At 38.6% G+C, this 27,942-nt stretch overlaps 1 protein-coding gene across 2 annotated transcripts in view; it reads left to right on the top strand.

Moving 5' to 3' along the window:
• Window positions 1-590: 590 nt before the first annotated feature.
• LOC131634355 (PI-PLC X domain-containing protein At5g67130) overlaps window positions 591-27,942 on the top strand; it is a 47,455-nt gene continuing 20,103 nt past the window's right edge. The window contains exons 1-10 of one of the 2 annotated variants that reach the window (XM_058905009.1): window positions 591-746; window positions 998-1,182; window positions 1,274-1,351; window positions 1,448-1,561; window positions 1,645-1,782; window positions 2,048-2,146; window positions 2,298-2,601; window positions 2,706-2,929; window positions 3,046-3,132; window positions 3,250-3,623. In XM_058905009.1, the coding sequence (XP_058760992.1) occupies window positions 1,177-1,182; window positions 1,274-1,351; window positions 1,448-1,561; window positions 1,645-1,782; window positions 2,048-2,146; window positions 2,298-2,601; window positions 2,706-2,929; window positions 3,046-3,132; window positions 3,250-3,450 (1,251 nt within the window). In that variant the 5' untranslated portion in view covers window positions 591-746; window positions 998-1,176 and the 3' untranslated portion in view covers window positions 3,451-3,623. Of the gene's footprint in view, window positions 747-997; window positions 1,183-1,273; window positions 1,352-1,447; window positions 1,562-1,644; window positions 1,783-2,047; window positions 2,147-2,297; window positions 2,602-2,705; window positions 2,930-3,045; window positions 3,133-3,249; window positions 3,624-27,942 lie in introns of those variants that run through there. The other variant, XM_058905010.1, reaches the window with a different exon arrangement.

Raw genomic sequence — 27,942 nt, 5'->3', positions numbered from 1 at the left:
AAAATTATGAGAGAAGTACGTAATCACTAAGCTGCTGTCAGGTGCCACCAATCACTTTAGCTTGCTTCTTCATTCACTCCACCAAACCACTCCACAAGATTAATTAATTATAAGGTCTAGCTAATATGTAACACGTTTGTACTTTTCATTGTCAAATATATATGTGTGTTGTGATTTATAAAAGAGGAAAGAAAATAAATATAGTAGTGGAATGGTATAGTAGGGTCCAGTGCCGAAACTCTTGAATGCAAGTGTGAGTAATTAAAGTCTCATGTTATTTATGAATGAGTGAAATGTTGGATTTATAAGAGAAGGATCATTTACCTATCAATTTAAGGTTTAGGGTTGAGATGAGGTGTCTCGCTCTCTTGTGTTCCTGGAACATTGGTCTCATTGGTGCTCCCGACTCTCTCAGACTCCCTAACAGTGGTTATAGAACCGTGGTTCGATTTGGCGGGGGAGCGAGAGCTGGATCCGGTGTTGGGCCTGGAAGTAAAACTTCCCGTATTTGACAATCCTGGGCCGAATAAAATTATTCTCAAAGCCCATAATGTACACTAATCCTCAGTAACACGTGGGTCCCAAACCCTAGAAAAGAGCTAATCATTTATCAACAAATCACTTACACTCACTCTCAAACGCTACCTTATCAAGCTTCATCTTACTATTCAAACCTCAAATCTCTACCGATTCAGATTCCATGTCGCCGCGTAACTGATTTCACCATTTCCACCATTGACATTCAGGTAAGCATCAGTATTCATTTTTCCAAACCTTCTCTTTTGCTTAATCCACTTGTTTCACTGCTCCTTATTATAGAAACATTCACCATTTTCTGTTTCTTAATTCAAACATTCTTTATGAAATCACAATGTAATTTACATACTCTGTAGATTTACTCTTTTAGGAAAGAAACTATATATTTTAATCAGATTTTCTAATTAAGTTTTTTTAATTACTCATTATTAATATTTTATTTATTTATTTATTTAAGCAGGGTTAGGTGATGTAACTACCTAAAGAGACGAGTTGTTGTGTGACAGTTGTCGTGTGAGTCAATGTAACGTGCGTTTGTTCCTTAATCCTTTGTTAGCAAGTGCTTTTCTGTTCCTTAACTAAGTGCTTTTTCTCTTAACCGTCACAAACCTTTTATCTTCACCAAACAAAAATAGTAGTATGAAGGTAAGAGGATAATGCTATTCCTCTTCTAATTTGTAGTTATCAATTTTAGATTATTGTTTTTTAAATTCATAGGATGTTTTGTTTTCTGCAGAGGTTACGTAGCCACATTTGTATTCATATCTTTGTGTTAATCGCTGTGTGTCTCTTCACCTATTCATCCAGCTCCAAGGTAATTTTCAATTTTGAGTTATCAAAATTTTTAATTTCTAATATTAGCAAGCAATCTTGTTTTTTTTGGTTATTCTGACCGAGTACGAGGTAACAGATAGGAGAAACTTGTGGAACATGTGATGTTGGTCTTACATGCCAAACATGTCCTGCAAATGGGAATACACGACCCAGATGTAGCAGAATACAAAGTTTAAACCCAATTACCAAAGTTAGTGTCTTTACTCAAATTATGATTGAAAATTCTACTATGGTTTCTGTTTTGTTCTGTTTCAATATTTTTTTGTTGTGAAGGTGAAGGGTTTGCCGTTTAATCGGTATTCATGGTTAACGTCGCATAATTCGTTTGCTTTAGCTGGAGTAAGATCAGCCACAGGGTCCATTATCATTGCTCCTATGAACCAAGACGACACGATTGCTGATCAACTTAAAGTAAGATTTGATTTCTCTTTTCATATTTCTTTATTATTAGATTAGATTATAATGTAATATTGTCTCAATTTATAAGCCTATTTCATGTATCTAATCATTATGAAATTAAATATATTACTTAAATAAGTAAAATATTAATAGTCCCAACTAAATCATGTATTTTAAATGTATAGTTTTAATCATAACTGTTTTTAAAATCATATATATGATTGATTAAACTCTTGTTTTTTTGTCACTTTTATATCTATCTATTGTGTATCTACAGAACGGTGTTCGAGGATTTATGTTAGATATGTATGACTTTCAAAATAGCATATGGCTGTGTCATTCTACTCAAAACCAATGTTTCAACTTCACTTCCTTTGTAAGTGCGTGACTCTGCTATCAGATTAATTACTTCACTTATGTTTATATTGTCACATAAGGACTACTTTGTTAATCATTAATAACATAACTTAAACTTTAGTGCATTTGGTTCATTTAGTAACATCCGTGTGTCAATCTATGATCTGCAGATACCTGCAATAAATGCGCTTAAAGACATGCGTTCGTTTCTAGACAAAAATCCATCTGAAATAATCACAATCTTCATCGAGGATTATGTCAAATCTCCTTCAGGCCTAACTAAGCTCTTCCAAGCTTCAGGGATTAACAAGTACATGTTTCCTCTTGCTCGGATGCCCACGAATGGTGAAGATTGGCCTACCGTTGATGACATGATCCAGAAGAATCAACGCTTCATCGCCTTCACCTCGAAAGCTTCCAAGGAAAAATCTGAAGGCATTGCTTTCCAGTGGAAATATGTAGTAGAAAACCATTGTGAGTAATTGCATTGCACTTCTCTGTCACGCGTATGTGACATAGTGTAAGTAAGTGGACTATGTTTTTTTAATAGTGATTGTATATATGCGTGAAAATTTTAGATGGAGATGAAGGCATGCATGAGGGTTCTTGTTCGAACCGTGGAGAATCGCCACCAATTGACTTAAAGTCTAGGTCACTGGTTCTGGTTAACTATTTTCGTTCTACTCCAAATCGTTCTCAATCCTGTGCTGATAATTCAGCTCCATTACTTAACATGATAAAGACTTGTCATAAAGCAGCAGGCAACCGATGGCCAAATTTCATCGCTGTTGATTATTATCAGGTAGTTATATATTTGTCAAAATTTTGATTAACTCATTAATCACAAAAGTTATTAATAATAACTCTAAACATAGCCTAGTTTATGATAATTCATTAATGATGATAATGGTGTTATAGAGAAGTGATGGAGGAGGAGCAGCAGAAGCTGTTGATGAAGCAAATGGTCATCTCACATGTGGATGTGACAACATTAACTATTGCAAGGTTTGATTTCTGCATCCTAACATGATTAAACTATAGCATATGATATGCTGCATATTAATTGGAAGCTTTTACCTTAAAACTTTACCTTAATGTGTATTTAACTGTATATTAATATAGGTTCTGGCAAATGGTACGTTTGGTGCATGTGATGTTCCTCTAATTTCTCCACCTCCGCCTGCTGCAGAAGCTGCGCCAGATGGAAACAAACAGACCCCTAACAATAATCAGACAAACAGTGCATGTATTGGTAGAACAGCTATGATGATACAAAGAGTTGTGTTAATTTTGGTTGCCACAACTTTCTTGGCATTTTTATGAAATTTTCACTAGTTTGGCAGTGTTAATAATCATGTGAAAATATGTATTTATGTAACCAGTATTGTACCCATTGAGTCATTTCATTATGAGGATTATTGTATAGAGTGTATGATTGATTTGATTTTTGGAAGACCAAAAACAATTTTAGAGTTGAAGATTTGATTTTGAAGTGATTTTGAGGTTTTGAGGTGTTAGGTTTTTTTAAAGTAGAAGTGATTCTGCTTTCAGAATTGATTTTACTTGAAACTACAATTTATAGTTTTGAAGTTTAAATGTAATATTTACACTAAAATTTATCGTTCAACTTTCTTTTACGTAAATGTATCTAAATATAAATCTACTCCCTCCGTCTCATAATAAGTGTCCCATTTGAGTAATGCGCGGTTTTTAAGAAAATGATTGGATGTGTTGGTTTTAGTAAAAAAGTTAATGTCATTTACTAGAATACCCCTATTAATAGTAGTTGAATAACGTGAAAGTTAATAAATAGGGGTATAATAGTGGAAAAATAATAATGATTGACGCATTGGAATTGTAAATGGACAATTAATTTGAGACAAGGAAAAACTGCAAATTGGACACTTATTATGAGACGGAGGGAGTATTTTGGTAAGTTCAATTATGTTAAAATCAATTTTATTACCCTGAGGTTTAGTTAATTAAAGCATAATTGATAAATACCTCCTTCTAAGAGAAATCTTCAACTTCAAGCATTTGTACTTCATGTCCCATTTTAGGCTGATTTAGTGCATTAGGGGCAATCTTCAACAAGTCCTCTGGATTTCTTATACCAACCATCTTGAGCCAATCAATTAAATTCACGGATAAGGAATAGCTACCTCTAAAATATGGTGGTATTTTTGGTGACTGTCTCTGTCTAACCCTTCCTTCTCATTCATCAAAATAGTTTATTTTAAACACCCATTTTTCTTCTAAATACACTAAAGAGACCAAAGGTTTACAAATCACAATACTATTATATTCAACTCGATTCATTCATGGAATGACTTCCATGATAACAACTCCAAAATTATATACATCACTTTGATTTTAGTTTTTGCTTGGTTCTTTACTCTTTTATCGTCTTAAAAAAAAGTTCATTTGAATTTTTCAAGTTAGAGGACTACAAGGCCAACATGTACAGAATATTTGTCTTGCCTGTTTTATTGCATAATCATGTATATCAAGATGTTACTAAATTGTAATGATAATCTCTCAATTAATAAAATTGATTTTTTTAATAAATACAAATAAATGTATTAAATAAATTTTTTTTTTATGTATGAAAGGTGTTTATATATTCTAATACACGCTCGTAATCGAACTGGAGGTTGCCTGATGTTGAGACTAAATTGAAAATCATGAGAGAGTTGTCGTAGAAGGTTCTTATTGGAAATGTCGGCCATTTGGTATCGTGAGGAGACATGTATCACATGAACTTGGCCATAACTAACTTTCTCACGCACAAAATGAATACTCATCTCAATGTACTTAGTGTGCTAATGTTGAACGAGATTTCTTCAGAGATATGTGACGCTTAAATTATGATAATGGACTAATGCGACCTTCAAGACATGGCAACGTAGTTTCAAAAAAAGATTTCTAAGCCAACATGACTCGGATATAGCGACTCCACGATATCCAGTTTCAACGTTGGAACGAGATAAGGTTGGTTGTCGTTTGGAAAATTGGGAGATGAGGTTGTCCCCAAGATATAAACAATACCTAGATGTTAACCTTTTGGTGTGTGAACATCCACCCGAGTCTACATCAGTATATGTGATGCGTTTATCAATTGAGAAAGGATATAGATGTAGACTGGAATCATGAGTGCTCTAAATATATCGAATGATGCAATTCAAGGCAGACACATGCTGTGTTTCCAGATCATGCATAAAAAACACACTTATTGCACGACATAAGTGAATCAGGTCTTGTAAATGTCAAGTATTGAAGTGCTTCAGTAACACTATATTATTCAGTGGAATCATGATATGAATTTCTAGAAGATGTGGCTAATTTGACTTGTATGTCCACTAGTGCAGTATTAAAAAAGACATATTCGGACACTCAATAATTTCCTCAACATATTTTTTTTTGTGACATAAAAAGACCTCGTGCGTGTCTGGAAAGAGAAATACCGAAATAGTAACTAAGAGGGCGTAAATCCTTCAACAAATTTTGATTACCAGTGATAAATCTATATTATTTATCTTAACATCAAACATGTAACGTATTATTTTATTTTATTTATTTTTATTTATCTCTCTTTTATTTCATTTACTTTTCAATCGAAAGAATAAAAATAATTTTAAAAAATATATTTATTAAATTTTAAATTATTTTTATGCACTTTTTATTATTGATCGTACCTGATCAGAAGAATCGTCGCTGGCTGCTCGGAATTGGATCTTTGAGAAATGAGGAGGGGGGTGTACCTGCAAGGTACTCCGATGCCAAAGTAAGAAGAGGAGCAAAGGAGCGCAAGTACAAGCTAAAGTGAGTAAGAAGTGAATACCTGACCCTCTAGTAAAAGAGGGTATTTATAGCCCCCAGCGCTGGGCCATGATCTCGCTATTGGGTTGGACTTCCAAGCCCAACTAGGAGACTGCCAGGTTTCCGTAGCGGAAATATCAGAGGTGCGTGAGTGCCCTCTGTCCTGGTTAACCGCTCCGAAGTTTAAGGGAGATGCGGTCTTTTAGGGACCACGTGGATTCCGCATTATTCGGGGGGTTGGATGTGAAAGGACCCTCACGAGGAGCAGGGTCCTCGGCAGAAAGGATGCTCGCGGAGAGCAGGGTCCTCGGCAGAGAGGATGCTCGCGAGGAGCATCTCTGCCGGGCGTCAGATGGCTCACGAGGAGGGTCATGCCGAGTATAATAAAGACGGGCATTCTAGACCCAAATGTGGGTCACAGAGGGATCTGGGCCTCTGAGGTTCAGTGAGCCGAAACCATGTTGGGCCTAGTCTTGGCCCAGTCTAGAACAGGAGCCCCCCAAGTCGGAGTTTTCTGGTCAAGGAGCTGCGACTTTGATGATGCCCGGCCCTGGTAGGATGGATCCTCGTCGAGTGGATGTGCTCGGATGGAGTGGTCTGTGGGTTGAAAACGAAAAGTCGCGCGTGTGTAACACGCGCTGACGTGGCAATGGCAATGATTGCCTAGGGTCTAGATGGCGGCGCTTGTCAGGGGGCGCGATGTTTTGCCTTCCGAGCTTTCTCCCTATAAAAAGGGGTGAGTCCCCACATTCAGGCATTCTTTTCTCTCTGCTCGCGTGCTCGTCTTCAGGTAAACTATTCCCGGAATCAGCTGTTCGTCCCATCGTTTGTAGTAGTAGCTGTCGTTCGCCGAGGAGTTTATTTTAGCATCCATTACCATGTCTTCAGGTATGCTTACGAATCACTTCGACGTTTTTATGTCTTTTTCGTAGGGTTACGAGAGCTCGCGACTGCGTCCTATCGCCGTTCTCGCCATCTACATCGGCTGAGTTCTACGCACAGTCGTTACTTTCTCCTCGGGTTATCCAAGCGATGCACGGGGGTCAGTACGTGAATTAGACGACGTTCCTGGTTAGATCCGATTGCCGCAATCGTGTTCCTTTTTGCTAAGTTTGGCGTGAGTCCTCGGCTGACGGACGTTTTTCCTCGATGGGGGTTTAGCTGGGGGCTCTACTGCTCCTGCTCTACCCTTTCGCTTGCGTTGCGGTGGAAGGGTGGATTTGATGAACTGTCGAATTCATTTTTTCCTTCTGCATGCAGGTGAATCTGATTCGAGCGCCAGTTCGGGGTCCAGTTCGGAATCTGGCTCGTGGGCCAGTGAGTCGGAGGACACGACAGCGAGCAACTCTGATGTTGAAGTTGTCGAAGTTCAAAACATGCCCGCCACAGCCGAGGAGACCCATGAAGATTCCTCCGGTTCGGACGCCGAGGGAGGGGTTTCTCCAATGCCGCTCTTTAGTTATGAATGCACGGTCGATCTTGACTGGGTGGCCGACGAACCTATGTCGGTTGTCTCTCGATACACCGAATTCTTAAACGGAGCTTGTAGGGAGATTGAGGTCCGGGGAGATGGTGATGAGTTGAACTACCAAATAGGCTGCCCGTCCCGAGATGAGTGTAATACGGTGAACTGACTTTTTATAATTGAAAATGTCGCGGTTAAGCATGAGTCGCCACCGACTTTTATTTTATCCAAGTTTAGGAAAGGCTAAAAGAACAGGAAAATACCTTTTAAAAAGATTTTGAGTTCGGGGGGTAAGTTATGCAAAGGGAAGGTGTAAGGCACCCTTTGCATCCATGGTTATCCATGGGCTCTTAATTGCTTAGCTCACTTTGTTTGTTTGTTTGATTCGTTTGAAAAGTAGTGTATGAATAGAAATTTTGAATAAGAACTTTAGCTTGTAAATAAGCGTAGTCTTTTTGAATTTGATTTGAAAAGAGTGGGAAAAGAGTTTTGACTTTTAGAGCAAGCAATTAGTAGCAACTACCCTAAGTTTTAAAAATTTGTTCTTTTAGCTTTTCGAGGCGAAAGGATCTATCCATACCATAGAGGGTAGGAAGTCTTTCAATTGGATGTTTAAGGGTCATCGAGAATTGTATCGTTCGCCATAAGACTGTCCCTTGCCATAAAGAGGGCAGGTAGTCTAAGGGAAGGATATAATGGTCATTTGATAATTTAGGCATCATGCGAGGATACCTTAGCAATTGGGACAATCATCATGTTTTTACCGAGGCAACTTCGAGGGACAAAATCGATGATGATAATGAACTCAGGGCAACATTTGTTTTGCTTCAGGTACCCTCGGAATCGAGGGACTTTGACTATTTAGTACAATTAAAGGCAACAGGCAACAGTAATAAGGCAACAGTAATAAGGCAACGAGAAGGGTTACCCTAAAGGTGTGTGGGTGCAACAATCACGTGGTTGTATTCGAATATTTTATCTTGTTAGTGATCTAACGTTTGATTAATTAATCTTGTCACTCCCTACATTACTAACCACACAATAATAATATAATAACATAATTTTGAGTGCCTTCAAGGCCAAACAATACAACCAGTAAACAGTTACATAATAGTGGGGGAAGGGAATAAGAAACCAGCGGATCCCTTAAAAGGGTTTGACATAAGTAATAATAAACGAAGAAAAATATCAAGGTTAAGGTTCAGGGTTACCAATATCCGTAGCTTTGGCAACTCGACGAACCTTTAGCTTCGATTAATGAAGGTTGATGGGCAGAGTTTTGCCTTGAGCATGAAGCATTGACCCTGACCATTAAAGAGTTGACAAAAGAAAAAGAAGCAGTGAGTGTAGGCGAAATTCATTATATTTGAATGCAACATTAATTTTAGGCAAAAGGCAAAAATAAAATTAAAATGATATTTTAAAGGAAAAAGGAAATGGAAACTTAGCTTTTGATTTGGCGGCGCGTAGTCGGAGCTTTGACTAACCCTGAAAATTGAAAGAGAAAAAAGGTTAGTGCATGAGTGATCTATAAACCCTAAAAGGTTTACAAACCCTGAAGGTTTATTAAGAAAACTGATTGTGACCTACAAGGCTTGTAAGGCTAAAATATGGTTAGTGGAGGACACCTACCTGATTAGTTGTCATATTAAAATAAGGATTTTAAGGCATAAACTAAATTATTTAATTTGCTCCAAAAATAAATATAAATTTTAATATTATAGGGAAAATCAAGTTATCGATAAAAAATAAATTTATGAAAAAAACATTATTTATTTAGTAGAAACAAAAATTTTTTTAGAAAAATAAATAAATTAAAAGATAAAAAAACAGTTTTTAAATGAATTTAAAAATAAAAAGAGAATAGGATTTATTAGAAAAAAAACTTAGCTCTGGGGCGCTGATCTGGTGTGGCAGGGGCCTTGAGGGTCCATGATGGTCTGCAGAATGAGGAGCGTTAGATCTGCTCGCTAGTCAGATCGTATGGTTGAGATTGGGGGTCCAGCGTGGTCAGGCGCATGAGCGATGCATGGAATCTGTAAGTGACCTGAACATGTGAATAAATAAAAAAATCTTGCACGCTGCTGGGGCTCGAACACATGCCCTATGGATTACTAGTTTCACTCCTTTGCCATCTGTGCCAATTGTTTCATTCGATATGCAATCAAACAGAAGAAATAAATAACAAACGAATATTGATTTTGGAACTTGAAAGGAGAAGGTCAAAAGTGGGTCCCTGGATATTGTGCGTGGCCAATCAAAATTGACATGAGCGGATGTAATCGTTGACTGGCGAATAAGGATGATGGAACGCGCCACGCATGCGTTTGACCGGCCTCTGAGAATTCCAACCACCGCCGGCGCCAGCTGCCACCTTCTTCCCCGACGAGCAACTTTCGTGGATCCTGCAAATTGCGTTAAAACGAAAACCAAAACCAACCAATTCCACTAAATGTGATGCTGCGGTTTCAGTGGAGTCGTTAGTTTCAACTAAAAACGCCTATAACCATAAAAACGAACCCCGATACCTTTAAGCCCTAACAATGGCGAATGTTCATCCCTGCGCGTAAACTCGTCAACGAGGATTCAAAGCATCTCTAAACTTCGTTATGAACATGAATATATCCGTCAAAATCGTTTATATGCCATAAATTGAGAGTTTGAAATTCAAGAACCTTACCCGACCGGTGCAAACGATAGGGGCTTTCTGGACTTCGTTTAAAGGTGATGGAGACCATGGATCAACTCCTGGGAGACTCAGGAAGCGTCGTAGGTGCTCATAATTGAAGGAGAACGGCTGTAGGGAGAGTAATGTTATGCCCTAATTTGTGAAAGAGTTTTGAAGTTTTTTCTACGTGTTTTTGAGGCAGCCAATCCCGACCCCTAGTGCTGAGCATGTTGTAGCATATATATAGAGTAATTTAGGTCACATAATGGGCTTGGATACTTTGATTCTTGGAGAGAAAGAAAATTTGATTAAAAAACACATATTTTTCCTTCTAAATTTGGCTCAAATCTCCCCCATGGCCATGTCAACGAAATTTGGAATATATTATGGTGTTATTTGGGCCTTCAAATGATTAATAACAAAGCCATATGAATTGGTTCCATAATTTTATGTTTGTATTTAATTTATTTGCTTTTTAATTAAATAAAATCCAAATAAATATAAGTAAAAGTTATAAAAATATGGGAGTGGATTTATAGGTCCTCATTTAGGTCAAGATCATGTTTGAAGTCCAACACATAGGCCCATTAGTCAAGAAACCCAATATTATCCCATTAGGGTTTCATGTTCTTCTTGAATTTTGCCCAACTTGTGCGAGCCATACCTCCTTCATTTTTTATTGTATGGAAGTGTTCTTGAGCTTTGAAAGTCAGATGGATTTGAAATATGAATAAATATGTTGGGCAAATTTTGGGGTATGACAGCTGCCCCTGTTCAATTTTCTTAAACCTGAAGATGTAGAGTGGTTTGTATGCCAGTCGGAATCTGAAGGTAGAAGAGGATTGAACACTAGAATGCCCAGAAATTTGCCCTCGCTGAAGTAGGGACTTTTGTTGGAGATGGGCTTAAAGATGCCATCCAGTTGTTTGAGATGTTTTTTGAATGTTTAGAATGAGTCTCGCGTTAGACTATATCTGAACTTGAAGTGTTGAGAAGTAGTTGTTTGTATGTTGATCGTGTCATTACTGTTCGTAGTAGATGAACTGGATCTTTGAGAGTTGGTCGTGTCAGCACCGTTCGTAGTAACTGAATTAGACTGAGGAGTATAATTGATTGTTTTAAGGAACCGTCTGAGGTATCGACTTAAATCTGAAGTAGGTCGTTAAGGAACCGTCAAAGGTGTCGACTTAACTCTGAAGTGGATTAAGGAACCGTCAAAGGTATCGACTTAATTCTGAAAGTAGATCGTTAAGGAACCGTCAAAGGTGTCGACTTAACTCTGAAGTAGGTCGTTAAGGAACCGTCAAAGGTGTCGACTTAACTCTGAAGTGGATTAAGGAACCGTCAAAGGTATCGACTTAATTCTGATGTGGGTTGTTAAGGAACCGTCAAAGGTATCGACTTAACTCTGAAGCATATCATTGAGGCACCGTCAAAGGTATCGACTCAGATATGTAGATAGATTGTATAAGGAACCGTCAAAGGTATCGACTTATATCTGAAGTGTGTTGTTAAGGAACCGTCAAAGGTGTCGACTTAACTCTTGATGTATTAAGGAACCGTCAAAGGTGTCGACTTAATATTTGAGAATAGATTGTTAAGGAACCGTCAAAGGTGTCGACTTAACTCTTGCAGATAGAGATAGTAATATCCTGAAAAATAGAGGTTAGTTTTCTTATGTCATGATGCATGCGTTTATGTGATGAGTATCTCAAGATAAATGAGAAACTTCGTATGTTATGGATTTGTTATATAATGATGTATGCGATGTATGAATATGCTTGTGTCATATGGTATGCAAATATGATTTATGTTATCTTAGTCGAGAAAATAAATCTCCAGGTCTTTGTGTTTTTGATGTTTGATTTCGTCTTGAAGATGCTCAGCTGGGGATTTATAATTTCTGCTTGGGGATGATCAGTAACTTGATGTTCCCTGATTGGGGATAAAAAGTATTAGTAACCCATGTTGGAGAAGAGCAAAGTGTTGGAGAAACGGTAGTGTCGGAGAGGTAAACTCTGTTGGGAAGCCATGTCTTTGTTGGGAGGATAGTATGTTTGAAGATATCTTCTTGATGATTACTCTGTGGGGATATGATCTCGTGAACCCGGCTCTGTGGGAAGACGTGGGTGTCTTGAATATTGCCTCTAGCATTATAGTACATGTCATTCCTGGATTTAGGACATGTCACTGAATGTTGATCAAGATGTCAAACTGGACTTGCATAGATTTGCCCCAGTTAGCAGGAACTTTGGAAAGATTCGCCTCGCGAGGACTTTATGAGATGTTTACTATGGGCGATATGCCCCCAGTAATCATAGGCTCATGACAATGTCTCACGTTGATTGGGGAGTAGCTTTAGATATACTTGGATGCATGCCCCTGATTGTTCGAGCATCCATGAGAGATTCTCGGAATCTTGACTTGATTGCCCCAGATTGATTGGGCAAAACATGTCATGCCCCTTGTATACGTAAGAGACATGGCTTCTTGGAGTAATATTGTCTGTCGGGATAACTTTCAGTCATTAGTTGTACCCTGTGCAAATTCTTTCTGTTGCTAACATTTGAAATTATGTAGCAGAATATGTTTAATAACGTATTCATGAGATGCAATGCATACGTTTGTCTTGAGTTTTTGAAAACACATTAAAACAAGAGATGTAAAAGAGGGATATTTATAGAAACATGATTTTTGTAACAACATGATGTTTGTAGAAGAAATATCAACTCAGCATTTTTGGTAAACCTTAAGGAGTCAGGATACCTTTTTGGTGACAGTATGCTTTCGAACTAACCATGCTTCAATTAGGACTTTCGAGGGTTGTAACGTGGCTCGGTTCACGTTTTAAGAAACAAAGGATAAAGGCTCAAAATTTGATTGTACCCACCCCTCTTCGTGATGATCTTCAGTCCTAAACTCAGTTAATTCGACTCATGCATTCAGGTTCCAAGAGACTTTTGGATTTGCACCTTTGATAATGATGATGGTTCACAAGCAAAGAGAACTTTTGAGATGGCAGTCACTTCTTCCTTGTGGTAGTCGCAACTTTGAGTTGTTCAGGCGTTTATTGACTTCTCCTTTTTCATCTTTTCGATAAATTTTGCTTGAACTGTCTATTTTGAGCTTACAGTCAGCGGGATACCTTGATTTTTGCCTAAGTCTTCTTTTGATTTTTGACTTAGCAGGCTTTTCTTTGTATATATGTTTTTTCATTTTTTCATTTTTTTTTTTTTGGAAAGATATTGACTGCCTTGCTTAATGTTTGATGAACCATCATTGACTTTTGATCGACATCTCCAACACTTCTTTGATGTGTGCGGATGAACGCTTGTGATTGAAACCTTTGTTGAAAGGTGTACTGAATGATTCTCTTAAAATAGAATGCACAATCAAATTAACTGAGAACTACCCTGCCCCAGGTTATGATCAAGGGTTTTAATTAGTATAAGAAAGAAACTTCTACTTCTTAGGCTCAAAAGGGTTGACGAGGGATTATCATCCTTATATCTCCACTGTTTAGGAATTGAAACAATGCCTGTACATCGTCAGCATAGTCCGCTCAAAAGCATCACTGTATGAGGTTGAGGTATCATTTTCGTCATCCTCCCTTAAAAGGCTTACAGCTTAGCAGGAGTTGAATAAACACAAAACATATGCAAAGTAAGTACGTAATTTAAAATGAGTGATAGCGAAATAATGAATTCAAGACAAGCATATGCAATGCACTGATGATGATTATTAAGGCAAATAATGTCTATCATAATTCGAATGTTTAAGCAAATAGAAAAGGAACATGCAAATAAAAGTAGATCTAATGATCCAAAAGTTCGTCCGTCTAGACGTCAATCAGTCTTGTCATGACTAGGCATAGGAGCAGTGATCACCATAGGATTTTCAGGAGGGTTGAATTTGATATCTCCGTCATTAATCATATCTTGAATCTTATTCTTCAATGTCCAGCAATCGTTTGTGTAATGTCCAGGAATTGTTTGTGTAATGTCCAGGAATGTTGGAATGGTATGCGCACCTTGTATTGAGTTTATAGCCAGAAGTGGAAGTGTTAGCATTCTTAGGAGGGTCCCTCAGAGTAATCAATTTGATCTTCAATAGATGTTGTAATGCTTGAGCCAATGACATATTGATCTCGGTGAATTGACGCTTGGGTACGTCTGGCTTTCTTTGTTGTTGTGGAACTGGTGTAGAGATTCAGAGTATCCGGGGTCCGAGCTTCCGGAATGTATCTGGCGTAGGATATCAGAACGAGTTATTCATTAAACCATATCTGAAAAGGTATGCTAGAACGGGTCGTACATTGGACCATATCTGAGGAGGAATATCAGAACGAGCCATACGTTAGACTATATTTGTTGAGGAATAGCAGAACGAGTCGTACATTAGACCATATCTGTTGGAATGTCAGAACGAGTCATACATTGGACCATATCTGAGGAAGGATATCAGAACGAGTTATTCATTAAACCATATCTAAAGGGGAATACCAGAACGAGTCATACATTAAACCATATCTGATGAATAATGCCAGAACAAGTCATACACTAGACCATATCTGACTGAAGATACCGGAACGGGTCATACATTAGACCATATCTGATGAATAATGCAAGAACGAGTCATACACTAGACCATATCTGACTGAAGATACCGGAACGGGTCATACATTAAACCATATCTGATAGGGAATGCTTGCTTGTTAGAGTCGATGAGTTATTTGACGAAGTTTTGGAATGTAAAAAGGCTTGTCAGGATGAATCTCCAGCTCGATCATATCTGAGAGGAATGATTGTTATGGCGGAACCTGAAAACAAAGTTAGAAATATGCAATGTCATGAATGCAAATGAAATGTTTTCAAGGATCTATAGGAAATTTAGTTAGCAACATTTAGAAAATGATTTGGTTGCGTCTTTGTCTGAAGAATCCTGGACTTTGTTTTGGAACGTCCTTCTTTGAGAATCGAGCTCACCATATCGAGTGGGTCATCGCCTCTGATTCGGGAACTTCTGAATTTGAAGGTACATGGCTAGAGGAAAGTAAATCCTCTTGCCCCTTGTTAGGTGCTACACCTTTGAATCGGAAGGTATGTGGCTAGAGGAAAATTAATCCTCTTGCCCCTTGATAGGAATTTAGTCCTTGATAAGAGTACCTGAAATTGTGCGCCCTAAATCCCTAGGATCCTTGAAAGGGTTAGTTATGATGTTATGATGTCATGCAGATGCAATGCATATAGTAAGGGTAAACACGTCCTTCAACAAAACCTACAAGGAAACAACAGTTAGTATGTTATGTGAATGTAGCTCATTAGGCACGACATAGAATGGTGAGGGCAAACAAGTACTTTAACAAAAACCTGCAAGGAAACAGAGGTTAGTAGAAAACACAAACAAGTCACACAAGTGCCCTTAGGTTTAGAGGCTTGCTTGAAGTTCGTAGGTAAGTACCCTCCCCACTGAAGTTTAGTTGGTTCAACCTGTCCTATATAAAGATCGGGTTCTAGGGAGCTCATATCATTGACCTTTCTCGAAGGCGCTTATCTCAGTTCGGTAATCGAATCACCAACCGAGAAGGTCCCGAAAGTCCAGTCCATATGAGTGTAGCTTCGAGTATCAACCAACTTCAGTCGGAACCAAAGCCAGCCATCTCGCTACTTCCTAATAGGCTAAAGTTAAGTTCCACTAGGGTTCTAGGGGCAAATTAGTGCTTGATGACACCACGCAGCAGCCAAGTGTTTCCTCGAGTCGGATCCCAAGGAACACCAGGACAAACCAATGTGTCACACTAACGATGACCATCATATCAACCACATCAGCATACGCTGTGCAGTCTCCTTGATCTCATGCCATTTACCTAAGGTACTCAGATCCGGGTTAGGATCTTTCACACAAGTAATATTCCCAAAACAACCTTTAAGAATAAAGCAAACAAATCAAACAATTTAAAGTGATCCTAGCTTTAAGGTAACCCCTCTTTTATTCGAAAGCGTCCCCAGCAGAGTCGCCAGTTCTGTAATACGGTGAACTGACTTTTTATAATTGAAAATGTCGCGGTTAAGCATGAGTCGCCACCGACTTTTATTTTATCCAAGTTTAGGAAAGGCTAAAAGAACAGGAAAATACCTTTTAAAAAGATTTTGAGTTCGGGGGGTAAGTTATGCAAAGGGAAGGTGTAAGGCACCCTTTGCATCCATGGTTATCCATGGGCTCTTAATTGCTTAGCTCACTTTGTTTGTTTGTTTGATTCGTTTGAAAAGTAGTGTATGAATAGAAATTTTGAATAAGAACTTTAGCTTGTAAATAAGCGTAGTCTTTTTGAATTTGATTTGAAAAGAGTGGGAAAAGAGTTTTGACTTTTAGAGCAAGCAATTAGTAGCAACTACCCTAAGTTTTAAAAATTTGTTCTTTTAGCTTTTCGAGGCGAAAGGATCTATCCATACCATAGAGGGTAGGAAGTCTTTCAATTGGATGTTTAAGGGTCATCGAGAATTGTATCGTTCGCCATAAGACTGTCCTTTGCCATAAAGAGGGCAGGTAGTCTAAGGGAAGGATATAATGGTCATTTGATAATTTAGGCATCATGCGAGGATACCTTAGCAATTGGGACAATCATCATGTTTTTACCGAGGCAACTTCGAGGGACAAAATCGATGATGATAATGAACTCAGGGCAACATTTGTTTTGCTTCAGGTACCCTCGGAATCGAGGGACTTTGACTATTTAGTACAATTAAAGGCAACAGGCAACAGTAATAAGGCAACAGTAATAAGGCAACGAGAAGGGTTACCCTAAAGGTGTGTGGGTGCAACAATCACGTGGTTGTATTCGAATATTTTATCTTGTTAGTGATCTAACGTTTGATTAATTAATCTTGTCACTCCCTACATTACTAACCACACAATAATAATATAATAACATAATTTTGAGTGCCTTCAAGGCCAAACAATACAACCAGTAAACAGTTACATAATAGTGGGGGGAGGGAATAAGAAACCAGCGGATCCCTTAAAAGGGTTTGACATAAGTAATAATAAACGAAGAAAAATATCAAGGTTAAGGTTCAGGGTTACCAATATCCGTAGCTTTGGCAACTCGACGAACCTTTAGCTTCGATTAATGAAGGTTGATGGGCAGAGTTTTGCCTTGAGCATGAAGCATTGACCCTGACCATTAAAGAGTTGACAAAAGAAAAAGAAGCAGTGAGTGTAGGCGAAATTCATTATATTTGAATGCAACATTAATTTTAGGCAAAAGGCAAAAATAAAATTAAAATGATATTTTAAAGGAAAAAGGAAATGGAAACTTAGCTTTTGATTTGGCGGCGCGTAGTCGGAGCTTTGACTAACCCTGAAAATTGAAAGAGAAAAAAGGTTAGTGCATGAGTGATCTATAAACCCTAAAAGGTTTACAAACCCTGAAGGTTTATTAAGAAAACTGATTGTGACCTACAAGGCTTGTAAGGCTAAAATATGGTTAGTGGAGGACACCTACCTGATTAGTTGTCATATTAAAATAAGGATTTTAAGGCATAAACTAAATTATTTAATTTGCTCCAAAAATAAATATAAATTTTAATATTATAGGGAAAATCAAGTTATCGATAAAAAATAAATTTATGAAAAAAACATTATTTATTTAGTAGAAACAAAAAATTTTTTAGAAAAATAAATAAATTAAAAGATAAAAAAACAGTTTTTAAATGAATTTAAAAATAAAAAGAGAATAGGATTTATTAGAAAAAAAACTTAGCTCTGGGGCGCTGATCTGGTGTGGCAGGGGCCTTGAGGGTCCATGATGGTCTGCAGAATGAGGAGCGTTAGATCTGCTCGCTAGTCAGATCGTATGGTTGAGATTGGGGGTCCAGCGTGGTCAGGCGCATGAGCGATGCATGGAATCTGTAAGTGACCTGAACATGTGAATAAATAAAAAAATCTTGCACGCTGCTGGGGCTCGAACACATGCCCTATGGATTACTAGTTTCACTCCTTTGCCATCTGTGCCAATTGTTTCATTCGATATGCAATCAAACAGAAGAAATAAATAACAAACGAATATTGATTTTGGAACTTGAAAGGAGAAGGTCAAAAGTGGGTCCCTGGATATTGTGCGTGGCCAATCAAAATTTACATGAGCGGCTGTAATCGTTGACTGGCGAATAAGGATGATGGAACGCGCCACGCATGCGTTTGACCGGCCTCTGAGAATTCCAACCACCGCCGGCGCCAGCTGCCACCTTCTTCCCCGACGAGCAACTTTCGTGGATCCTGCAAATTGCGTTAAAACGAAAACCAAAACCAACCAATTCCACTAAATGTGATGCTGCGGTTTCAGTGGAGTCGTTAGTTTCAACTAAAAACGCCTATAACCATAAAAACGAACCCCGATACCTTTAAGCCCTAACAATGGCGAATGTTCATCCCTGCGCGTAAACTCGTCAACGAGGATTCAAAGCATCTCTAAACTTCGTTATGAACATGAATATATCCGTCAAAATCGTTTATATGCCATAAATTGAGAGTTTGAAATTCAAGAACCTTACCCGACCGGTGCAAACGATAGGGGCTTTCTGGACTTCGTTTAAAGGTGATGGAGACCATGGATCAACTCCTGGGAGACTCAGGAAGCGTCGTAGGTGCTCATAATTGAAGGAGAACGGCTGTAGGGAGAGTAATGTTATGCCCTAATTTGTGAAAGAGTTTTGAAGTTTTTTCTACGTGTTTTTGAGGCAGCCAATCCCGACCCCTAGTGCTGAGCATGTTGTAGCATATATATAGAGTAATTTAGGTCACATAATGGGCTTGGATACTTTGATTCTTGGAGAGAAAGAAAATTTGATTAAAAAACACATATTTTTCCTTCTAAATTTGGCTCAAATCTCCCCCATGGCCATGTCAACGAAATTTGGAATATATTATGGTGTTATTTGGGCCTTCAACTGATTAATAACAAAGCCATATGAATTGGTTCCATAATTTTATGTTTGTATTTAATTTATTTGCTTTTTAATTAAATAAAATCCAAATAAATATAAGTAAAAGTTATAAAAATATGGGAGTGGATTTATAGGTCCTCATTTAGGTCAAGATCATGTTTGAAGTCCAACACATAGGCCCATTAGTCAAGAAACCCAATATTATCCCATTAGGGTTTCATGTTCTTCTTGAATTTTGCCCAACTTGTGCGAGCCATACCTCCTTCATTTTTTATTGTATGGAAGTGTTCTTGAGCTTTGAAAGTCAGATGGATTTGAAATATGAATAAATATGTTGGGCAAATTTTGGGGTATGACAGCTGCCCCTGTTCAATTTTCTTAAACCTGAAGATGTAGAGTGGTTTGTATGCCAGTCGGAATCTGAAGGTAGAAGAGGATTGAACACTAGAATGCCCAGAAATTTGCCCTCGCTGAAGTAGGGACTTTTGTTGGAGATGGGCTTAAAGATGCCATCCAGTTGTTTGAGATGTTTTTTGAATGTTTAGAATGAGTCTCGCGTTAGACTATATCTGAACTTGAAGTGTTGAGAAGTAGTTGTTTGTATGTTGATCGTGTCATTACTGTTCGTAGTAGATGAACTGGATCTTTGAGAGTTGGTCGTGTCAGCACCGTTCGTAGTAACTGAATTAGACTGAGGAGTATAATTGATTGTTTTAAGGAACCGTCTGAGGTATCGACTTAAATCTGAAGTAGGTCGTTAAGGAACCGTCAAAGGTGTCGACTTAACTCTGAAGTGGATTAAGGAACCGTCAAAGGTATCGACTTAATTCTGAAAGTAGATCGTTAAGGAACCGTCAAAGGTGTCGACTTAACTCTGAAGTAGGTCGTTAAGGAACCGTCAAAGGTGTCGACTTAACTCTGAAGTGGATTAAGGAACCGTCAAAGGTATCGACTTAATTCTGATGTGGGTTGTTAAGGAACCGTCAAAGGTATCGACTTAACTCTGAAGCATATCATTGAGGCACCGTCAAAGGTATCGACTCAGATATGTAGATAGATTGTATAAGGAACCGTCAAAGGTATCGACTTATATCTGAAGTGTGTTGTTAAGGAACCGTCAAAGGTGTCGACTTAACTCTTGATGTATTAAGGAACCGTCAAAGGTGTCGACTTAATATTTGAGAATAGATTGTTAAGGAACCGTCAAAGGTGTCGACTTAACTCTTGCAGATAGAGATAGTAATATCCTGAAAAATAGAGGTTAGTTTTCTTATGTCATGATGCATGCGTTTATGTGATGAGTATCTCAAGATAAATGAGAAACTTCGTTTGTTATGGATTTGTTATATAATGATGTATGCGATGTATGAATATGCTTGTGTCATATGGTATGCAAATATGATTTATGTTATCTTAGTCGAGAAAATAAATCTCCAGGTCTTTGTGTTTTTGATGTTTGATTTCGTCTTGAAGATGCTCAGCTGGGGATTTATAATTTCTGCTTGGGGATGATCAGTAACTTGATGTTCCCTGATTGGGGATAAAAAGTATTAGTAACCCATGTTGGAGAAGAGCAAAGTGTTGGAGAAACGGTAGTGTCGGAGAGGTAAACTCTGTTGGGAAGCCATGTCTTTGTTGGGAGGATAGTATGTTTGAAGATATCTTCTTGATGATTACTCTGTGGGGATATGATCTCGTGAACCCGGCTCTGTGGGAAGACGTGGGTGTCTTGAATATTGCCTCTAGCATTATAGTACATGTCATTCCTGGATTTAGGACATGTCACTGAATGTTGATCAAGATGTCAAACTGGACTTGCATAGATTTGCCCCAGTTAGCAGGAACTTTGGAAAGATTCGCCTCGCGAGGACTTTATGAGATTTTACTATGGGCGATATGCCCCCAGTAATCATAGGCTCATGACAATGTCTCACGTTGATTGGGGAGTAGCTTTAGATATACTTGGATGCATGCCCCTGATTGTTCGAGCATCCATGAGAGATTCTCGGAATCTTGACTTGATTGCCCCAGATTGATTGGGCAAAACATGTCATGCCCCTTGTATACGTAAGAGACATGGCTTCTTGGAGTAATATTGTTTGTCGGGATAACTTTCAGTCATTAGTTGTACCCTGTGCAAATTCTTTCTGTTGCTAACATTTGAAATTATGTAGCAGAATATGTTTAATAACGTATTCATGAGATGCAATGCATACGTTTGTCTTGAGTTTTTGAAAACACATTAAAACAAGAGATGTAAAAGAGGGATATTTATAGAAACATGATTTTTGTAACAACATGATGTTTGTAGAAGAAATATCAACTCAGCATTTTTGGTAAACCTTAAGGAGTCAGGATACCTTTTTGGTGACAGTATGCTTTCGAACTAACCATGCTTCAATTAGGACTTTCGAGGGTTGTAACGTGGCTCGGTTCACGGTTTAAGAAACAAAGGATAAAGGCTCAAAATTTGATTGTACCCACCCCTCTTCGTGATGATCTTCAGTCCTAAACTCAGTTAATTCGACTCATGCATTCAGGTTCCAAGAGACTTTTGGATTTGCACCTTTGATAATGATGATTGTAACACCCTGGATTTCCGCTTACCCCGCAGGGCTTCCGGCCTACCAAGCATGTCACCAGCTTAATCAATAATCCCCCCTAGGTCCGCTTATCGGCTGCCCAGGAAATATTGTTTTTGCCTCCCGCAGGAATCGAACCATGTACCTAGGGGTTAAGTACATATTCATAGCAATTCCTGCTACCACTTGACCATATGGTCAATGGGTAGCAGGAATTGCTATGAATATGTACTTAACCCCTAGGTACATGGTTCGATTCCTGCGGGAGGCAAAAACAATATTTCCTGGGCAGCCGATAAGCGGACCTAGGGGGGATTATTGATTAAGCTGGTGACATGCTTGGTAGGCCGGAAGCCCTGCGGGGTAAGCGGAAATCCAGGGTGTTACATAAAAAGGCGCCTTTTAATGTAACACCCTGGATTTCCGCTTACCCCGCAGGGCTTCCGGCCTACCAAGCATGTCACCAGCTTAATCAATAATCCCCCCTAGGTCCGCTTATCGGCTGCCCAGGAAATATTGTTTTTGCCTCCCGCAGGAATCGAACCACGTACCTAGGGGTTAAGTACGTATTCATAGCAATTCCTGCTACCACTTGAGCTAGTAGCTCAATTGGTAGCAGGAATTGCTATGAATACGTACTTAACCCCTAGGTACGTGGTTCGATTCCTGCGGGAGGCAAAAACAATATTTCCTGGGCAGCCGATAAGCGGACCTAGGGGGATTATTGATTAAGCTGGTGACATGCTTGGTAGGCCGGAAGCCCTGCGGGGTAAGCGGAAATCCAGGGTGTTACAAAGATGGTTCACAAGCAAAGAGAACTTTTGAGATGGCAGTCACTTCTTCCTTGTGGTAGTCGCAACTTTGAGTTGTTCAGGCGTTTATTGACTTCTCCTTTTTCATCTTTTTGATAAATTTTGCTTGAACTGTCTATTTTGAGCTTACAGTCAGCGGGATACCTTGATTTTTGCCTAAGTCTTCTTTTGATTTTTGACTTAGCGGGCTTTTCTTTGTATATATGTTTTTTCATTTTTTCATTTTTTTTTTTTTGGAAAGATATTGACTGCCTTGCTTAATGTTTGATGAACCATCATTGACTTTTGATCGACATCTCCAACACTTCTTTGATGTGTGCGGATGAACGCTTGTGATTGAAACCTTTGTTGAAAGGTGTACTGAATGATTCTCTTAAAATAGAATGCACAATCAAATTAACTGAGAACTACCCTGCCCCAGGTTATGATCAAGGGTTTTAATTAGTATAAGAAAGAAACTTCTACTTCTTAGGCTCAAAAGGGTTGACGAGGGATTATCATCCTTATATCTCCACTGTTTAGGAATTGAAACAATGCCTGTACATCGTCAGCATAGTCCGCTCAAAAGCATCACTGTATGAGGTTGAGGTATCATTTTCGTCATCCTCCCTTAAAAGGCTTACAGCTTAGCAGGAGTTGAATAAACACAAAACATATGCAAAGTAAGTACGTAATTTAAAATGAGTGATAGCGAAATAATGAATTCAAGACAAGCATATGCAATGCACTGATGATGATTATTAAGGCAAATAATGTCTATCATAATTCGAATGTTTAAGCAAATAGAAAAGGAACATGCAAATAAAAGTAGATCTAATGATCCAAAAGTTCGTCCGTCTAGACGTCAATCAGTCTTGTCATGACTAGGCATAGGAGCAGTGATCACCATAGGATTTTCAGGAGGGTTGAATTTGATATCTCCGTCATTAATCATATCTTGAATCTTATTCTTCAATGTCCAGCAATCGTTTGTGTAATGTCCAGGAATTGTTTGTGTAATGTCCAGGAATGTTGGAATGGTATGCGCACCTTGTATTGAGTTTATAGCCAGGAGTGGAAGTGTTAGCATTCTTAGGAGGGTCCCTCAGAGTAATCAATTTGATCTTCAATAGATGTTGTAATGCTTGAGCCAATGACATATTGATCTCGGTGAATTGACGCTTGGGTACGTCTGGCTTTCTTTGTTGTTGTGGAACTGGTGTAGAGATTCAGAGTATCCGGGGTCCGAGCTTCCGGAATGTATCTGGCGTAGGATATCAGAACGAGTTATTCATTAAACCATATCTGAAAAGGTATGCTAGAACGGGTCGTACATTGGACCATATCTGAGGAGGAATATCAGAACGAGCCATACGTTAGACTATATTTGTTGAGGAATAGCAGAACGAGTCGTACATTAGACCATATCTGTTGGAATGTCAGAACGAGTCATACATTGGACCATATCTGAGGAAGGATATCAGAACGAGTTATTCATTAAACCATATCTAAAGGGGAATACCAGAACGAGTCATACATTAAACCATATCTGATGAATAATGCCAGAACGAGTCATACACTAGACCATATCTGACTGAAGATACCGGAACGGGTCATACATTAGACCATATCTGATGAATAATGCCAGAACGAGTCATACACTAGACCATATCTGACTGAAGATACCGGAACGGGTCATACATTAGACCATATCTGATAGGGAATGCTTGCTTGTTAGAGTCGATGAGTTATTTGACGAAGTTTTGGAATGTAAAATGGCTTGTCAGGATGAATCTCCAGCTCGATCATATCTGAGAGGAATGATTGTTATGGCGGAACCTGAAAACAAAGTTAGAAATATGCAATGTCATGAATGCAAATGAAATGTTTTCAAGGATCTATAGGAAATTTAGTTAGCAACATTTAGAAAATGATTTGGTTGCGTCTTTGTCTGAAGAATCCTGGACTTTGTTTTGGAACGTCCTTCTTTGAGAATCGAGCTCACCATATCGAGTGGGTCATCGCCTCTGATTCGGGAACTTCTGAATTTGAAGGTACATGGCTAGAGGAAAGTAAATCCTCTTGCCCCTTGTTAGGTGCTACACCTTTGAATCGGAAGGTATGTGGCTAGAGGAAAATTAATCCTCTTGCCCCTTGATAGGAATTTAGTCCTTGATAAGAGTACCTGAAATTGTGCGCCCTAAATCCCTAGGATCCTTGAAAGGGTTAGTTATGATGTTATGATGTCATGCAGATGCAATGCATATAGTAAGGGTAAACACGTCCTTCAACAAAACCTACAAGGAAACAACAGTTAGTATGTTATGTGAATGTAGCTCATTAGGCACGACATAGAATGGTGAGGGCAAACAAGTAATTTAACAAAAACCTGCAAGGAAACAGAGGTTAGTAGCAAACACAAACAAGTCACACAAGTGCCCTTAGGTTTAGAGGCTTGCTTGAAGTTCGTAGGTAAGTACCCTCCCCACTGAAGTTTAGTTGGTTCAACCTGTCCTATATAAAGATCGGGTTCTAGGGAGCTCATATCATTGACCTTTCTCGAAGGCGCTTATCTCAGTTCGGTAATCGAATCACCAACCGAGAAGGTCCCGAAAGTCCAGTCCATATGAGTGTAGCTTCGAGTATCAACCAACTTCAGTCGGAACCAAAGCCAGCCATCTCGCTACTTCCTAATAGGCTAAAGTTAAGTTCCACTAGGGTTCTAGGGGCAAATTAGTGCTTGATGACACCACGCAGCAGCCAAGTGTTTCCTCGAGTCGGATCCCAAGGAACACCAGGACAAACCAATGTGTCACACTAACGATGACCATCATATCAACCACATCAGTATACGCTGTGCAGTCTCCTTGATCTCATGCCATTTACCTAAGGTACTCAGATCCGGGTTAGGATCTTTCACACAAGTAATATTCCCAAAACAACCTTTAAGAATAAAGCAAACAAATCAAACAATTTAAAGTGATCCTAGCTTTAAGGTAACCCCTCTTTTATTCGAAAGCGTCCCCAGCAGAGTCGCCAGTTCTGTAATACGGTGAACTGACTTTTTATAATTGAAAATGTCGCGGTTAAGCATGAGTCGCCACCGACTTTTATTTTATCCAAGTTTAGGAAAGGCTAAAAGAACAGGAAAATACCTTTTAAAAAGATTTTGAGTTCGGGGGGTAAGTTATGCAAAGGGAAGGTGTAAGGCACCCTTTGCATCCATGGTTATCCATGGGCTCTTAATTGCTTAGCTCACTTTGTTTGTTTGTTTGATTCGTTTGAAAAGTAGTGTATGAATAGAAATTTTGAATAAGAACTTTAGCTTGTAAATAAGCGTAGTCTTTTTGAATTTGATTTGAAAAGAGTGGGAAAAGAGTTTTGACTTTTAGAGCAAGCAATTAGTAGCAACTACCCTAAGTTTTAAAAATTTGTTCTTTTAGCTTTTCGAGGCGAAAGGATCTATCCATACCATAGAGGGTAGGAAGTCTTTCAATTGGATGTTTAAGGGTCATCGAGAATTGTATCGTTCGCCATAAGACTGTCCCTTGCCATAAAGAGGGCAGGTAGTCTAAGGGAAGGATATAATGGTCATTTGATAATTTAGGCATCACGCGAGGATACCTTAGCAATTGGGACAATCATCATGTTTTTACCGAGGCAACTTCGAGGGACAAAATCGATGATGATAATGAACTCAGGGCAACATTTGTTTTGCTTCAGGTACCCTCGGAATCGAGGGACTTTGACTATTTAGTACAATTAAAGGCAACAGGCAACAGTAATAAGGCAACAGTAATAAGGCAACGAGAAGGGTTACCCTAAAGGTGTGTGGGTGCAACAATCACGTGGTTGTATTCGAATATTTTATCTTGTTAGTGATCTAACGTTTGATTAATTAATCTTGTCACTCCCTACATTACTAACCACACAATAATAATATAATAACATAATTTTGAGTGCCTTCAAGGCCAAACAATACAACCAGTAAACAGTTACATAATAGTGGGGGGAGGGAATAAGAAACCAGCGGATCCCTTAAAAGGGTTTGACATAAGTAATAATAAACGAAGAAAAATATCAAGGTTAAGGTTCAGGGTTACCAATATCCGTAGCTTTGGCAACTCGACGAACCTTTAGCTTCGATTAATGAAGGTTGATGGGCAGAGTTTTGCCTTGAGCATGAAGCATTGACCCTGACCATTAAAGAGTTGACAAAAGAAAAAGAAGCAGTGAGTGTAGGCGAAATTCATTATATTTGAATGCAACATTAATTTTAGGCAAAAGGCAAAAATAAAATTAAAATGATATTTTAAAGGAAAAAGGAAATGGAAACTTAGCTTTTGATTTGGCGGCGCGTAGTCGGAGCTTTGACTAACCCTGAAAATTGAAAGAGAAAAAAGGTTAGTGCATGAGTGATCTATAAACCCTAAAAGGTTTACAAACCCTGAAGGTTTATTAAGAAAACTGATTGTGACCTACAAGGCTTGTAAGGCTAAAATATGGTTAGTGGAGGACACCTACCTGATTAGTTGTCATATTAAAATAAGGATTTTAAGGCATAAACTAAATTATTTAATTTGCTCCAAAAATAAATATAAATTTTAATATTATAGGGAAAATCAAGTTATCGATAAAAAATAAATTTATGAAAAAAACATTATTTATTTAGTAGAAACAAAAAATTTTTTAGAAAAATAAATAAATTAAAAGATAAAAAAACAGTTTTTAAATGAATTTAAAAATAAAAAGAGAATAGGATTTATTAGAAAAAAAACTTAGCTCTGGGGCGCTGATCTGGTGTGGCAGGGGCCTTGAGGGTCCATGATGGTCTGCAGAATGAGGAGCGTTAGATCTGCTCGCTAGTCAGATCGTATGGTTGAGATTGGGGGTCCAGCGTGGTCAGGCGCATGAGCGATGCATGGAATCTGTAAGTGACCTGAACATGTGAACAAATAAAAAAATCTTGCACGCTGCTGGGGCTCGAACACATGCCCTATGGATTACTAGTTTCACTCCTTTGCCATCTGTGCCAATTGTTTCATTCGATATGCAATCAAACAGAAGAAATAAATAACAAACGAATATTGATTTTGGAACTTGAAAGGAGAAGGTCAAAAGTGGGTCCCTGGATATTGTGCGTGGCCAATCAAAATTTACATGAGCGGCTGTAATCGTTGACTGGCGAATAAGGATGATGGAACGCGCCACGCATGCGTTTGACCGGCCTCTGAGAATTCCAACCACCGCCGGCGCCAGCTGCCACCTTCTTCCCCGACGAGCAACTTTCGTGGATCCTGCAAATTGCGTTAAAACGAAAACCAAAACCAACCAATTCCACTAAATGTGATGCTGCGGTTTCAGTGGAGTCGTTAGTTTCAACTAAAAACGCCTATAACCATAAAAACGAACCCCGATACCTTTAAGCCCTAACAATGGCGAATGTTCATCCCTGCGCGTAAACTCGTCAACGAGGATTCAAAGCATCTCTAAACTTCGTTATGAACATGAATATATCCGTCAAAATCGTTTATATGCCATAAAT

The sequence above is a fragment of the Vicia villosa genome, unplaced genomic scaffold, assembly GCF_029867415.1.
Source record: "Vicia villosa cultivar HV-30 ecotype Madison, WI unplaced genomic scaffold, Vvil1.0 ctg.001282F_1_1, whole genome shotgun sequence".
Taxonomy (NCBI): domain Eukaryota; kingdom Viridiplantae; phylum Streptophyta; class Magnoliopsida; order Fabales; family Fabaceae; genus Vicia; species Vicia villosa.
This window is presented reverse-complemented; position numbering and strand designations above follow the sequence as displayed.